The sequence below is a fragment of the Mytilus trossulus genome, chromosome 7 (assembly GCF_036588685.1).
Source record: "Mytilus trossulus isolate FHL-02 chromosome 7, PNRI_Mtr1.1.1.hap1, whole genome shotgun sequence".
In the NCBI taxonomy this organism is placed as follows: Eukaryota; Metazoa; Mollusca; class Bivalvia; order Mytilida; family Mytilidae; genus Mytilus; species Mytilus trossulus.
In genome coordinates this window covers 10743348-10760317 of record NC_086379.1, presented here as the reverse complement: position 1 = coordinate 10760317, position 16970 = coordinate 10743348, and the positions used below count along the sequence as shown (strand labels likewise).

General features: G+C 33.9%; 1 protein-coding gene across 1 annotated transcript; it reads left to right on the top strand.

Annotated features, from left to right (window-relative positions):
- Positions 1-213: 213 nt before the first annotated feature.
- LOC134724622 (uncharacterized) lies at positions 214-8612 on the top strand. Its single transcript, XM_063587757.1, has 4 exons — positions 214-1169; positions 4172-4307; positions 6098-6227; positions 8195-8612. The coding sequence occupies exons 1-4, from the start codon at positions 529-531 to the stop codon at positions 8278-8280; spliced, it is 993 nt and encodes a 330-aa protein (XP_063443827.1). The 5' UTR covers positions 214-528; the 3' UTR covers positions 8281-8612.
- Positions 8613-16970: the final 8358 nt, after the last annotated feature.

Below are 16970 nucleotides of genomic sequence, written 5' to 3'. Positions count from 1 at the left end.
CTTTTCGCAGCTATTTAAATAATTTAATACCACTAGACCGTTAAACAGGTATTTAAAAAAATTTTTTTTTTTACATATGGTTATTTGGATTTCGCATGGACAATACATTTGTCACTCTCTATTGACCTTTATCAATTGACAACTACAATACAGTTGTGTAAGGTTAAAATGTGAAATCGATTTTTCGTACGTTTAAAAATAAATTTGAAATAGACTATATAAAGGGTATATACCGGTATCCAAGATAAACTTATCTTATGGCTTACTCGATCTCTGTATTTATTATAAACTACAATTGGACTCCGAATAGATATAAACATTGGCCACGTTATTTTATTTCCTGGTAGTAGGACTTGTTCAACAGAAGAAACTTTAACAAGCACAGTTCGTTTACGCTACAAAGGGATCGAATGACAATCGACTGAAATGAAGGTTTTTGTTTCATGTTTATTTATGTGACATATGTTACTGTATACTACAACCGGATCTATTGTTTAAACAGGATCGTTTATTAAAGTCACTTACAAAATGGATAATCAAATAAAGTTGGTTACTAAATTTCTAAAATTAAAACGTGAAGCAAAATTAAAAGGAATTTCTGATGATCAAGTCTATAAGATTTTCAAAGAGGAAAAAGATTTAAATCAAAACGAACAAAAACCCAAAGTTGACGAAAGAATTAAAAAGCGCAATCTTAGACTGATTTTCTTAGGAGGGATACTTCCTATTATATTCGGAGTTTTGTTTATGTTTTACAACCAGAAGGAAGATTTTATCCACTCAATCACAGAAGCTAGATGTGCAGTAGACAATTCCGGAATGTTTATAGAAGTTGCAAGACCTCTAACTAACTGTGAAATGTGCCGAAATTTACACCAAGTGCCTAATGAATATGAAATTTCTGTAGAAGATTTCTCAAAGAAATACGCTTATACTGCAGTGCCGGTGCTAATAAAAGATGCAACGAAAAACTGGACCGCCATGAACACTTTCAGTTACGACTTTTTAAAAGAACTGTATGTCAATACGACAGATGCCTTTGAAGTTACTGAAGAAGAATGTCAGTTCTTCCCTTACAAAACAGACTTTGAAACTTTAGAAGATGCCTTCAATATGACTGATGACAGAGCTCACTTTAAAGAGGGAGAAAAAACGTGGTACTTTGGGTGGTAAGAATTTAAAGTACATATTTCATAGGCGGATCCAGGGAGGGGGGCTTTGGACCCGGTCCCCCTTTTGTGGGAACAATTTGGTTGATTTTATAGAGAATCACTGAATCATGCCTGGAGCGGGACCCCTCAGGTTAGTCAGTGACCCCCCCCCCCCCCCCCCACCCACACACACACAATTTACAAAAAGTTCTGGATCCGCCACTGAATTTTCTAGTATGTTCAACTTGGCTGATATTTCCCTAGTTGTTTATATGAATTGAGTTTATAAGTTCCGAATACGTGTAGTCATTTCCATAGAATATGTGTTTGAACAGTTGTTTTTCATTTTCCGTTGGTTGCGGCACTGGTTTGTGAACATTTTGTGAACAGCTTGCACACTGTAATTTGTTTTAGATTAAGTGTTAATAAGGTGATAGCTCGTATCATTTAAAATACGTGAACATAATAGCAGCATTCAAAAGTTTTGTTGTTGATCACGTAGTTTTTTTTTATATACCAGAGAACACAAGATAACATCTTAATAGTTTTTTTTTCTCTCGGTTCAAGTTCGACTCTAATGCACAGAGATATTTCGAAAAAAAAAATGTATTTCCGTTCGATTCACGTACCAAATTCGGTAAACTACATGGAAACTAAATACTCTAACAGTTTGTCTTAATTGGATGAAAGTTTATATGTTAGAACTTGTTGATTACATTCTTTCTATCGAAGCTATATATAATTCTTTGTAAATTCATTAAATTTCCCAATTAAAGATGCATGAAACATCAATAATATTCTTTTTTTCCTTTTATGATATAAAATCGATAAATCGGAAGTGAATATCTAAGTAATGTCATGGTGAAAAATATACCGAATTCTTGTGTCCCTATAAATGTATAATTTTCCTAATTTACGTTTGCTTTTTAAATGAATTTACTATTAACTATTTTTGTGCATATAAAAAATAGTAAATAGCAAAAGCAATAAAAAGCATTTGTAAATTATGAAATATATGCATTATAGGAACAGAAGAATTCGGTCTAGGTGTAAAACAGATTGAAAAAACGTTTCTACGTCTCAACCTTACTCAATAACAAACAGGGTAATTATACTATTCTTCAGTGCATCCATTAATGTGGTACCAAACACCTTCACTAAAATCAAAAGCTATAACACACCAAACGAAAGGATAATAACTGTCATAATCCTCACTTGGTCCAGGCATTTTTTTTGATGTCGTAAATGTTGGATTAAACCTGGTTTTAAAGCTAGCTAACCTCTCACTTGTATGACAATCGCATCAAATTCCATTATATTGACAATGATGTGTGAACAAAACAAAAAACAAACAAAAAAGGTAAAAAAACTCAAAAATAGGGAACGGCAGTCAACATTGTGTTATAATCTTAATTATATAAAAAAAAATCTGTAAAAAAGGAGCACTTAATTCCCGATGTAGTCCTTAAACACTAACCAGCAGCTCGTACGTCCAAAAAATGGTATTCGTTTTCTAGAAACTTGAGTTTTCCCCAAACAAGTGTTATGAATATCGTACACATTGCTTATTACCACAAGACATAGATCAAGTTTGAATTTGGGTGGCGTCACTATTTCTGTATCACCGTTATAGAGTTATGCTCCTTTAAAAATGAAAAAAAATAATACTGAATTTCGCTTCCTTTTCGAACTTTATCTTATCTAAATTAGATGTAATACAACCTAATTATACACACTGGTTATTACCACAAAACTCAGATCAAACACGAATTTAGGAAGCATCAATATTACCGTTCATATAGTAATGCTGTCTTTTATAACATTATATGCTAGTGGAGGCATCATCATCAAGGACACATTTTTAAAAATTATATTCTAAAAAACATGATATAAACTACATTTTGACAAATCACTGAAAACTAAGTTGTTTTAAATTTACACCCTCCCTCCCTACAGTCTTCATTAACTGAAGAAGAAAAAAATACGGGTGAACATTTTCCAAATTGCATCATTATTAACATGTTCCAACACCTCTGTATTTTAACATGTATTAAGATTGATTTCATATTTATTTTTTTTCGTCAAAATATTGTATTGGAAACATATGTAGTTATATAATCTTAGCTAGTCTTACATACATATACACCTGTTACGGTATTGTGTCATCAGTTTTAACATGAATATACACTTTACAAATTGATGTTAGTGTTTGTTTTGACATAATTCACTCGAAGAAGCTAATAGGTTGACACTGAGGGGATTTTATTCAAAGCGGGTTACGCTTAAAGTATGACAGAACCACTATGTTATGAAAAATATATATATAAAAACATAGATGACAGATTTCATTTAAAAAATAAGAAGATGTAGTGTGATTGTCATTCAGAAAACTGTCCATCATCAATAAGAATTTTATACAGTATGTTTTGCGACGTATATATATCTAGCATAAGTGTGGCGCGGTTCATACGCTTTTTTGCGAATTGTAAGCACATTATGGTTTACTATATAGTAGTCATAGTTTCAGGATTTATTCTCTTTTATAACCCTTTTCGCTGACGAATTCGGCAAATTTTATAAACCTAAGGTTGCATTTTCCTACTCTTTGCATGGTTTAGTTTTTATTAGACCCCTCACCCCTCTATGACTGTCCATATACCCTCTTAGCGATTGTAAGTCAAAAGAGACACATTAAACATGGGGAAACCGTTTCATAATTTGATTTGTGAATAAAAATTATTGAAAGATACCACAAAGCATCTCTTACATTAAAAAAAATTGAATAAATTGCACCCAAATCATTGAAAACAAGTATAACAAAAAATGATACGATATCATATATATTAAACCATTACAAAGGCCATCGTTTTATTTTCCCTACTTAACATAGAGCGAAGAGAATCAGATTCGGTAGTATTGTAAAAAGAGTAAGCAATTGGTAAACAATTTGAGGAAAATATACTTTAATCGCTCGAATCAATATCATTTTTATTTAAAAATTTCTATTTTGTTCATTTTAGGAGTAACTGTCATCCTGATATATCAACGATTTTACGAAAACATTACAACCGACCGTATTTTTTACCAAATGATTCCGAATCCAGTTCTTTAGATTGGATATTTATGGGAGGATCTGGTCTTGGTGCTTTTGTTCATGTAAGTTTTGCTATAAATAAATCGCTGCACCTAGACTGACATGGTAATAATGTACAAATACGAGATGCAGATATGATCAGCTATATACTAGCTATAGTGTAATAATGCGTAATTATAGTATTGGGCGTTTTTGTGGAGTATCTAATATAAAGCATTGATGGTATTCGTTCATTCCCTTTAGGCCATATAAGAAATACAAAATGAAAAGAACATGATAAATAACTTCATGTGTCCGTCAAGCGCTTTTCTGGATTTACCTTTATTAGTGACGCTCAAAGCCAGATATATAAAAGACTAGAATGTATAAGTACCAAAACATTTGAAGAGCTATATGACAAAAAAATATACTTAAAAATAGCCAAATCCATCTACAAATGTAAGGTCAACTTTGCCTGAGGAAGTAAAAACGGCATAGTTTCTTGAAAATTAAAGAAAAATATAAATGGACAATTTTGGAAAGGTTTGTTAAAATCATGTCAATAAAAACTGGAATACCGAAGTACTGGCTGCTGAGCTAATGATACCCACGGCATTTTAAAAGAAAGTAGTTAGCGGAGAAAACACACCAAACTTATACAGGATTTGTTCTAAGGCCAAATAAAATATTATGGTGGTTCCAGTTACATTTAAAAAAAAAGCTAGAGAAGGTGACTTAGACAGTGCTTAATGAAAAATGACAAAACAATCTGTCCTGTAGGTTATTATTAAGACTAAATAGTAGGGTACGTTGGGTATGGGGAAACACATATATATTTTTATTTGGCCTAATTACATAGATAATCTGACAAAATATGCAGATTTTACTTATATCTGTCCCCACATCCTAAGTTGTGTATTTCCTTAAACATCTAGGCTTCCGTTTGGTGTTAAGTATTTATTTTTATGGTGTAGTTATTAAAATGTTTGATTGCAGTTTTCGTGATCTTTATCTTTAACAACAATGAACAATGTAAAAGGATATCTCATTTGAATATGTACACGTCAACAAATGTACGTAATAGTACACATTTTTATTTGGTTAAAGTATTATGTGTTAAAACTACATGCACAACATTGAACTTCATACCAAATAGAGGCTGACAACGCGAATTGTACATTTCAAAGTTTTTGGTCTTCTTTATCCTGAAACTAATAATTAAATCAGGATGCCGCCTCCAATTACGTACTTAAATAGTGCACCTGTACTCTAATTTGTCAATCATTTCTTTAACTAAACATTTATTCACTCACTTTCATTCTTGGTCGTTTATGTCTTTGTTTATAGATGCTGTAACTAGGATTGTCAATAAAAAGAACAATCACTGCGACATAAAGCAGTCATGGATGAATTTAGTTTCTAAAAATACACCTATTAGCAATGCTACACTAAAAATACACCGATTAGTAATGCCACATTTTATAATCTATATTAAATAGCATGTTCACTTTGTAACTTAGTACGAAAGCAATAGAAACAGTCGCATCAACGTTTAAATCAATTTTATATTTTGTTATCTTGGAAGCTATTAGGAAAACAAGTGAATGATAGCTCCAAAAGAATATTTGTTTAAACTGAATTGTGGTTAAAGGGACACTGTCACGACATAAAGACAGAAAGCACAACATCTCTTTTTGTTTTCCTAAGTTATTACTTAGGCATACACCCCCATCTTTAAATTATTGATTTACAGAGGTGCAAAGTTGTTGGAAGAAATAATAATTGACTACAGAATTAAGTTCATTAGAGATATTTTCAAAATAAAAAAATTGCAATACCTTTATATAAACAAGTACATCATATTTCTTTTCAGTTAGATTATGTACAAAGGCCATCATGGCAGGCTCAGATTTCTGGCAAAAAGACGTGGACTTTGGTCCCAACACCAGAGTGTGAGGATATTTGTCATTCAATGAATGTCACAGTTCATAAAGGGGACATCTGTGAGTATATCTGTCATACAATGAAGGTGACAGTTCATTAAGGGGACATCTGTGAGTATATCTGTCATACAATCATTATCACAGTTTTTAAAGGGGACATATGTGAGTATATCTGTCATACAATCATTGTCACAGTTTAAAGGGGACATCTGTGAGTATATCTGTCATACAATGAATGTCACAGTTTAAAGGGGACATCTGTGAGTATATCTGTCATACAATTATTGTCACAGTTTTTAAAGGGGACAGCTGTGAGTATATCAATCATATTATGCATGTCACAGTTCATAAAGGGTACATCTGTGAGTATATCTGTCATACAATGAATGTGACAGTTCATAAAGGGGTAACAACTGTGAGTATATATGTCATACAATGAATGTCACAGTTCATACAGGTGACATCTGTGAGTATATCCGTAATACAATGAATGTCACAGTTCATAAAGGTGATATATGTGAGTATATCTGTCATATAATGAATGTCACAGTTCATAAAGGTGATATCTGTGAGTATATCTGTCATACACATGATACAATGAATGTCTCAGTTCATAAAGGGCTCATCTGTGAGTATATAGACACAAAATAAATGTCAGTTCATAAAGGGGACATCTGTGAGTATATCTGTCGTACAATGAATGTCACAGTTCATAAAGGGGATATCTGTGAGTATATCCGTAAAACAATGAATGTCACAGTTCATAAAGGTGATATCTGTGAGTATATCTGTCATACAATAAATGTAACAGTTCATAAAGTAGACATTTGTGAGTACTAATATATCCGTCTTTCAATAAATGTCACAGTTCATAAAGGGGACATGTGTGCGTACTAGTATATCCGTCAAACAATGAATGCCACAGTTCATAAAGGACGATATGTGAGTACTAGTATACATGTATATGTTATTCAATAAATGTCACTGTTCATAAAAGAGACATTTGAGAGTACGTGTGAAACCGTCATACAATGAATGCAACAGTCCATAAAATTGACATATGTGAGTACTAGTATAGCCGTCATACAATGAATGTCACCGTTCACAAAGGGGATATGTGTGAGTATATCTGTCATACAATGAATGGCACAGTTCATGTCGAGTACCATAACCTTACTCAGACCAAAAATTCTTGACTTGAGATTCCGAGAACTATACTTCGAGCAATAAGTCAAGTTTTATGATCCGAGAGCCCGAATATTTCAAACGAACGCGCTGGAATATTTCATTTATATCGGTATATATATTTCCTATTAAAACCTTTTTTTAATCAATGTTTTATATACATGTACTTTGGTTATTTCTTGTCCAAATTTGATTAATTGTTGGCCAAAAATATAGTGTCTGCAGTTTCCTGCGATAATACTTAATATATTAAAATCGTTGTTTGTTTATAAAGATAAATGAATTTCTGTACGAAAAAAACCCAAACATATTACTACATATGAAAACAATATTTGTTTATAAATAATGATTTGTCTGGAATGGCGTGTCATAAAAATATTTCATTTTATCAATAAAAAATGAATAATGATTTCTTAGTAATGACGTGTCATACACGCATTCTATGATACAAAAAAAAGTTTAACAGTTCATCAAAATTTCGCCTAAAAGAAGTTCTTGATAATGTGAAAAAAATTGTTTTATACGAAATATGTCGGGGGTATTTCCGAGTGGTTAAACACTTTGACCTAAAAATGTATGTATAGGTGTTCTATATTTTATTTATATTTTTACAATGCTGAGGATAAAAACTTTTTTTTCTGTTTTATTCTTACAATGCTTCTGACAGACTGATTGAGCGTAAAATCACTGTTATCGAAAACCGATGATAAACCAGTAAGTTGTAAACAATTTGGAAAGAATGGGAGTCACTGTATATGACATACAAACTTTTAGTCAAATGTATCAAATATGGTCATGGATATTACACATTAAATAAAATAAAACTTTTCATTCTTTTTCAGTTGTGGTAGACACAAACCAATGGTACCATTCTACTTTCATTCACCCCGGAGAAGTTAGCATTACAATTGGATCTGAATATGACTGACGTGTTTTACAGTAAAACATCATGTTTCTTTTGTTCGAACTTATTTTAATACAAAAATGAATGCTAAAATTAAAATAAAACCTTAACTATTTTAATTGATAAACTATAGCTTGATTGAACAGCTGCTTCTCACGGTGTAAGGATACACTATAGGAACATAAGTACCTGAACAGCAATGATACGTCCGTTTTTATAAGTGGAGAGTAAAATTATCTTCTGACTCAAATACGAATCTCATTGAAAGTAATTTGAATAATATTATGAATATATGATATTATATATTTTAAAATTGTGTACCACATGCGAAAGTGCTCATTAAATATATTTTCTGATTTGAAATTTTATTATGTTTTTTCTTTGCTACAGATCGTGTTTTCTGTACATTCCCAATCATTGCATATAGATCCAAGGAATTATACAATTCCTTGATAGATCTAATAAGACTAATTCCATTTGACTGCGAACAATTTCTAAAGAGTAAGATGATATATAAAAAAAAGTTCACTAATTACTAGACTCAATCTGAACTCCCTCCCCAATCCGTTAAGATATATTTTAAACAAGTCGGTGGCCAGATAAAGCTGTTCCTACACTTCACATTTGATTTGTGTCATAACTTCCAACAATAAAAACAAATCAAGACTATAATTTCACCATATTTATTAATTTCGCAAAAAACTTGTTTAGAATTTTAAACCCAAAGAATATGAACTAAGTTCCTTCTCTGACTTCTTTGTATACAATAGAATTCCATGAAATGCACTATTTAGAAACGCAAGACACACAAGCCATTTATTCATTTGAAACACAAACACGTATCCTCTCTATTCTATCTGTTTAATAACTTTTCTTCAGAAATGCAAGGACAGATAGCACAAATTGAGATGACAAGAAAATGGAACATTTACTAGTCTGTTTAGATATTAATAAAGCCTTAAGATATACAACTGTCTTGAGGCTTCCTTGCAAGATTAATTACAGTTTATTAGCGATTTCAGATAAATTTTAATTTTTTCTAAAACAATTTTCATACGGAGATTTTTTACTTGTACCACTATGTTATCGTAAGTAATATTGGCTTTCTGGACCGATTTTGTTGGTGCCTCTTGTTTTTTACCGATCGATATACAAACAGTGTTGGTTGACAGCTCACGAATAAAACAGCTGCAAGTTATAGAACTTAAGGTTTGCACTCTGTCCGTCTATGTCCATTCGTCAATCCGACAAATCAGTTTTCCGCAATTTCCTCCTATACACAGAAAAAAGTTAAGCACCCCTACGTTTTTTCGAATTGACAAATATTACGATAAGGGACATGGGATCCTGGGACGATTGGTGCCATAATTAGTAATGCAGACTGTAAGGACATACCATTAGCTTGAAGAAATACACGGCAACAAATTACAACGAAAATGAAAATTTTTATAAATAGATTGTCACAAACCACAAGTTCAGTTTAAACACTAAAAAGTGTCCATTTTAAGTATGGACCTTCTGAGTTCGTTATGCATGATACTGATGTCATTTCACTTAGAAAACGTCCATTATAAGTTCGTTAACGTTATTCATAGTTCAGTATTTCAATATCGGGTGAAACCACCATGTGATTGGATGCAGGCCTCAACCCTGCGTCTCATCACTCCAGTTAGTCGTCGGATTTCCTGCAGTCGTATTTGCCGCCATTGCCGGTTCAACGCTGCTTCCAACTGACGTAAATTTTTTACAGGTGGTTCAGTGGCCTGTACCCGACGGACTAACGTGTCCCAAATATGCTATATCAGATTTAAATCCGGGCTCATGGCAGGCTATGGAAGAGCAGTTACTACTTCGCCTTGCAGAAATGCGTTAACCGTCCTTGAACGATGCGGCCTAGCGTTGTCATTCATAAATACAGGTCTTGCAGCTAATGGGTGGTTATCAAAATGGGGTTCAACTACTGGCCGGAGAACGTCTCTGATGTATTGATCACCATTAAGGTTTCCTCGTATAGTGACCAAGTCCAATTTGCAGTCATGAAAGATGCATCCCCATACCATCACAGAGCCTCCACCTTAAGAGACAGTTGCTTTGATGTTCCTTTGGGGTATATGCTGTATTTTATGTCTCCAAACTCTCAATCTTCCATCTGTTACATGCAGTAGAAACCGGCTTTCGTCTGACTAATGAATCTTGCGCCAATTCCTCAAGTTTCAACCACGAAGAGATAAGCACCATGCCAAACGCGTTTTTTGATGTCGGTTAGTTTACATGGGACGTCTTATTACCCTTTTTGACTTCAGTCCTGCTGATTTCAACCGGTTCCTCAAGGATCTGGTTGATAGCTGTCTATGAGGTAACCATTCTCTTAAGAACATGACTTGTTGCGAATTGCATACGTCTAACCAGGCGTTGCAGTGTCATGTCTTCACGCTGCGATGTTAACAATGGACTACCGGATCTTGACAAGGCTTTAACGTGATTGGTTTGGATGTGTTTCCGCACAAGACTGCTGACTACAGTATAATGGTAGCCCATCTGACGTCCAATGGCTTTATAAGATAACCCTGATGACTCCAGGCCGATAATCTGCCATCTTTGAGCTTTCGATATTCGTCTTCATACCATGTTTCACATGTGTGAATAAATTTTTCAAATCGCCGGACTTAAATACTCAAATTTGAAGCGCGGGGAAACTGAATTTTGAAATTTGAATTGGAGGCATGGTTCACGTGCATGATACGTCGATTTCTTAATAACCGGTCAACCTGTATGGTCACATCTTTTTACAGGAACATTGATCTTGTTAAAATAAATTATTAAATTCAAATTAATATTTTGGTAAAGAAAAATATAATGCAATATATCAGGGGGTGCTTAATTTTTTTCTTTGTGTATATGTGCGTATAGATCAATAATTGATGGATATCTGCACCTATTAGTGTAAATAGGGGGGGGGGGGGGGGCGGGTAAGTCAATGATTGATTTGATATTTGGTATAAACATGATATAGTTGTATGAAAAGATCAAATTTGAATTTTGTTCCGGTCTAATGATTTTGTGCAGAGTTATGGCCCTTGAACTTAAAAAATACACGCAAGTTATCAGTTTTCCGAATCATAAAGATATAGATTTGATATTTGGTATATAGTTTTACCATGACAAGTCACAGATCAAGTTCTAATTTTCTTAGGTTCGGATGATATTTTGTGCAGAGGTCTAGTCCTTGGACTTAGAATATTCACTCAAATTATCAGTTTTCCACATTTTTTGTTATGCTTGATGATATTGATTTAAAATTTCTTAAAAGATCATGTCTTTGTATAGATTACGTGAGCCTAATTAATTTTTAGCAGGTAGGGGACCATGTTTTGCCATGCAAAACTCTCAGAATGCTTGTATCAATGCTTTTGCCAAATAAAGGATTAAATTTTTATTGCAGATTTGTGGAAAAAATCAGACAAATGTATTCTCAACTTGACTGTAGTCGTTCCGATTAAGAATAACTTTCTTGTGAATTGTAGAAATTTTACTGTCCTCCTTACGTACAACAATGGTATACCTACATCTTATTTTAGGATAATCCCTGTGACACGTCCACATGTGCATCATCTGCCGATTCTGGACTTCCATTTTTAACTCGGAAGGAATTAAAATAATAAAATTTGTCAGATTGTGTAATAATGGCCCGAGAACACAAATTTCGTAGTGCATTTCTCTTAGAGACCTTAGACAATTAATTCAAATTTAAAAAATCGCACCTGCTCTTTCTCAAAAAGATTTTTACAGAGTAGTGTTCTACCAGTGAGACAAATAATATCAAAATTACAGAAACTTCTACCAGCTCTAACTCAAAATAATGAGGGCCGGGTGTAAAATTCAGTTTGACAGCTTCAAACGTGATAAAATTTGAGCAGCCAATTTTTTTAAGCACGTAATTACATCCCCCCACTTAATATTATCAAGAAATAAATTGGGAAAGTATATCAAATAAAACATGCAAGTTATACAATTTTTACACTAGGGACCAAAGGACGATATATAACTGTGTTCTTGGACCTAATGACATTTGGTGACTTCATTGTATGTAGATATGAAGTCGACCTTTATTCTCTAGTTCATTTCGGATATATAATAGACCTATACACTTTTTGTAATGTTATTTCAAGAAAGTAAATTATATTTTAACATCAGATGGTGCAACAATGACAAGTTTAATCATTTATAATCATTTCTGCTTTATAAACACAATGTGTGTCCAAAGTCTGTTGATAGTGAACCATCTGTCCACCGAGATCATCTAATAATTAAAAAAAAACCCGATACCATATACATTCCTCAAGGTTATTTATTTTGTCTTCAAATATTTTCTATATCGTATCTTATTATGTCTATTATAGATTTAAATTCATTTAATAATTTCTCATTTATCACGACTAAGTGTAATGGTTTCCTATAATAAATCAGTTTTCTACACTACCACTGAGTTTCATTTGGCCAATACTTACCGTAATAGAAGACATTTGAAATATGATATTTTGTTTTAGAGGAAAGTGGAATCACATTGATATCACGTGGTTGAAATTAGTGATATTTGTAAACATCTTAATGGCTTCTAGATTTGAAAAAAAGTGGAACTGACTTTAAAAGAACACCAACAAAGTTATATTATAAAAGATGACTTTTTTTTTATCTTCATCAAAGCCGATTTCTTTTGTAATTACTCATCTGTTGTAAATCATAATTCTTGCAGTGTGAAGAGTATAAGGTTCTCTGCAAGGATTAACAAATCCTTTAGACGTAAACGATCTATCTCAGAGCTTGTATTAATTAAAGTCAAAAGAAACCTCAAATCAAACGAATTTCATTAATCATCAGTCATATCCCGGACAGGTAAGAACTCAAAATTAGATAATGTCTCATCGGTCAACTTAGCGAAATGGCGATACTTGGAAATACGAGTAGGTTATGCTTCTGCACGATAAAGCGTGCTAACTTGTTTAAAATTGTTCTTCGTACGTTTTCAAATCTATTATTTAGTTAAAGTCAAAGCTCTGATTTTTTTTTATCTGTTATATTATAATTTTGTCTCGGTGGGGCTCGAAGGGCCCCATATGAGCTTATGCCATCACTTGGCGTCCGTCGTCGTCCGTCGTCTCTCGTTGGCGTCGTCGGCGTCGTTTGTCGTCGTAAACTATTTAAAAAATCTTTTTCTCTGAAACTACTAGGCCAAATACCTTCAAACGTTAACTAGATATCCCTTAGGTAAGGGATATCTAGTCTGTGAATTGTATCCGAAGTTTTATTAAAAAAATAACATGGCCGCTATAGCTAAAGATAGAACATGAGGGTCAAATGCAGTTTTTGGCTGTCTACATCTCATAAACTAGAGCTTTTATAGCAAATCTGACAAGATCTATCAGTCCTGAATTTCAGACAAATCGAACAATCCGTAATTGGGTTGCTGCCACTAAATTGGTAGTTTTAAGGAAATTTTGCAGTTTTTGTAATTGTCTTGAATATCATTATAGATAGATAAAATCTGAAGGCAGCAATACGTTTCAGCTATGTACGAAAACTCTACAAAAAAGATAATATAATCTTAATTGTCAAATGACCCCTTAAGGAGTTATTGCCCTTTAAAGACAATATTTTACACAATTTGTTCATCAAGCTTGCTAACATTTAAAATCTGCTCCTCTGAAACTAGTGTGCTTAATTCTTCTTAACTAAGAATGAATATTGTGTCCAAATTTGCCCCAACAGTAGTGTTGTATGCATTTTATGACCCCGACCTCGGACGCGGACGCTATATTTGGACCTTTGCGCATGCGCCGACGCTATATTTTGGCCTTAGAGTGGACGTCATAGTTGACTCTGAAATCTAAGAGTATGACCCCAAACCTCGGACGCGGACGCTATATTTGGACCTGTGCGCATGCGCCGACGCTATATTTGGGCCTAAGCGTAGATGCCGTAGTTGACTGAAATCTAAGGGTATGACTCACACACCGACGCCATATTTAGGCCTTCGCGCGGACGCGAGCGCTATAGTTCGACCTGCGTGCGGACGCGAACACTATATTTGGACCTTCACGCGGACATCGGGACACCAACTCCATATTTGGACCTGAAATCAGGACGCGAGACGTTATAGTTAGACCTGCGCGCGTACACTCACGCTATTTTTGGGCCTCAGCACGGACATTAGAGTTGGACTTGACATGGGGATGCATACCTAAGGATATGACTCACACGAACGCCGTATGTGGATGCATAGGCTATAGTTGGGCTTAGACACGGACGCTATACCTTAATGTTGGACCAAGCTACCCTCCACGGAGGACGTTACGTCACACCCTAGAAAGTGGTGTTCGGATAAATCTCTCTCACACTTCCAGATACCAGATTTGGTTCAGGACTTGAGACCTGTTACATATGTTTTGTATGAAGCATAAAACACACCTCTAGATGAGTGTGTCATATCAGCGTATAGACTCGGTCTGAATTGGCCAATCAATCTCTGTTTTATTTCTTTTTTAATATCGGAACTCTTGATATCACCCTGCGCATTTCAGACAAGTATGATGAACAGAATGATTGTAATGGGAATATGATTGTCTGATGAGATAATCTTACCATGGTATTATTTATTATCGTCTGCGTCGTCGTCGTCCGAAGACACATTTGGTTTCCGGACAATAACTTTAGTTTACGTGAATGGATCTCTTTGAAATTGAATAAGAAGGTGTAATACCTCAAATGAAAGGTTGGTTTAATTTTGGGGATGATGGTTTTAACCGTTGAGGAATAAGGGCCTCCTAAAAGGGACCCAAAACAAGCATTTTTCTACTTACAGGATACTAACTTGTGCATAAGTATTTCAATTGCTCTGAAATTGTACCACAATGTTTGATATCACATGAAGAAGGTTTGAATCATTTTGCGGGTTATGGTGACAACAATTTAGGAATTAAGGACCAAAAAGCAGCCAAAAACAAGCATTTTTCTAGTTTCCAGACGGTTCTCTACACGGTTCTCTCCATACTACAAATCAAAGGCTGGGATCGAGTTTAGGTGTTATTGCTCCAAGGGCGGGATTCCAAAAAAATATGGACTTTCCAATATGTGTATGGAGTTAAAAAATTTCAAATTTTTAATAGTTTCTTTAATTGCACAGTATTGCGCAATAAATTTGTAGAATTCTGACATTTGTTTTGTGTCAGAAACCTATATTATGTCAAAAATTTGATCACAATCCAAATTCAGAGCGTATCAAGCTTGAATAGTGTGTCCATATTTGCCCCAACTGTTCAGGGTTGTGCGGTCGTATCAGGCTGCGCCCAGCGAAACATTTTTTAAAATGGTTATTTTCTTAAATAGTATTGAAGGTAAAGATAAACTAAAAAAAAAAAAATGTTCAGCAAAGTAAGATCTACAAAACAGTTTAATATGACCAAAGTTGTCAATTGAACCCTCAAGGAGTTATTGCCCTTTAAAGACAATTTTACACAATTTGTTTATCAAGTTTGCCAAGCTTTAAAAATCTTCCCAGCTGAAACTATATGCCTAATACTTCTTAAATTTAAACGAATGTTCCGTAGGAATCTTGATTATGAATTGTATCCGAATTTTTTATCCATCAACAAACATGGCTGCCACGGTTAAAAAAATTCAGATGGGTCAAATACAGTTTTTTGCTTATATCTCAGAAACTAAAACATTTAGAGCAAATCTGACAGTGGGTTAAATGGTTGTAAAGTCAAGATCTATCAGCCCTGAAAATTTCAGACAAACCGAACACACCATTTTTTGGTTGCTGACACTACATTGATTATTTTCGGTTTTTGGTTATCATCGTGAATATTATAAACTAGATAAATTGTAAACAGCAAAAATGTGCAGCAAAGTAAGATCTACAAAACAGAGAGCCTCTCGTTAATTTGATCAACTAACTCTTCCACGTTTGTATAAGTTTTGGTAACCTGAAGGGTTAGGAAGAACATAAGGTGGCCGTTAACTTTTTTGGAAAGGGGAGGGGAGTATAGTCCAGTTTTTCATACTTTCGACCGGAAAGGTGAGGGGGGGGGGGGGGGGGGGCACTAGCTTTTTATACAAAAAAAAAACTTTCTTGGTGAGAAAAAGTTCCACCCAAACGGAATAAAATGTAGTATGCTGTTGTTCATTTAGTGTCGTAGGGAGCCTGAAGGAATTCTTGCCTTTTTTGTAATACTATTAATGACAGTGAAATAGTGAAATAACGATATTCGCTTTTAGCAGCCAATATGGTTAACTTTTGTCAAAATGAGCTAAGAAACATCGATAATGAATTATTGACTTGCAAGTTAATAATTTGAAATCATTATACTGTATTCGTGTGACATTCAATTTAACCCATTAGCAAGAGATGTGTTACGCATAAATAATGCATGTCATTTGAAGGAAAGAATGTTAACATTAAAAGTATAAAAACAAAGAGAAATCATTTGATTGACTGACTCGATTCACTAAAAGTCATTGTTGTACAGGTCAAACGATGATTAACATATATCTTATACCTATAGTATGAAACTAAACAGACCTAGACAAATTCAATTACACGAGTTTGTTTTCTATTTATATACATATGTACATGTTAAAAACTACGTTCAAACCTATGACTGCTATATATAGCTAGATTACCGTCGGCGATCTTCGGACGTCAACTTGATAGT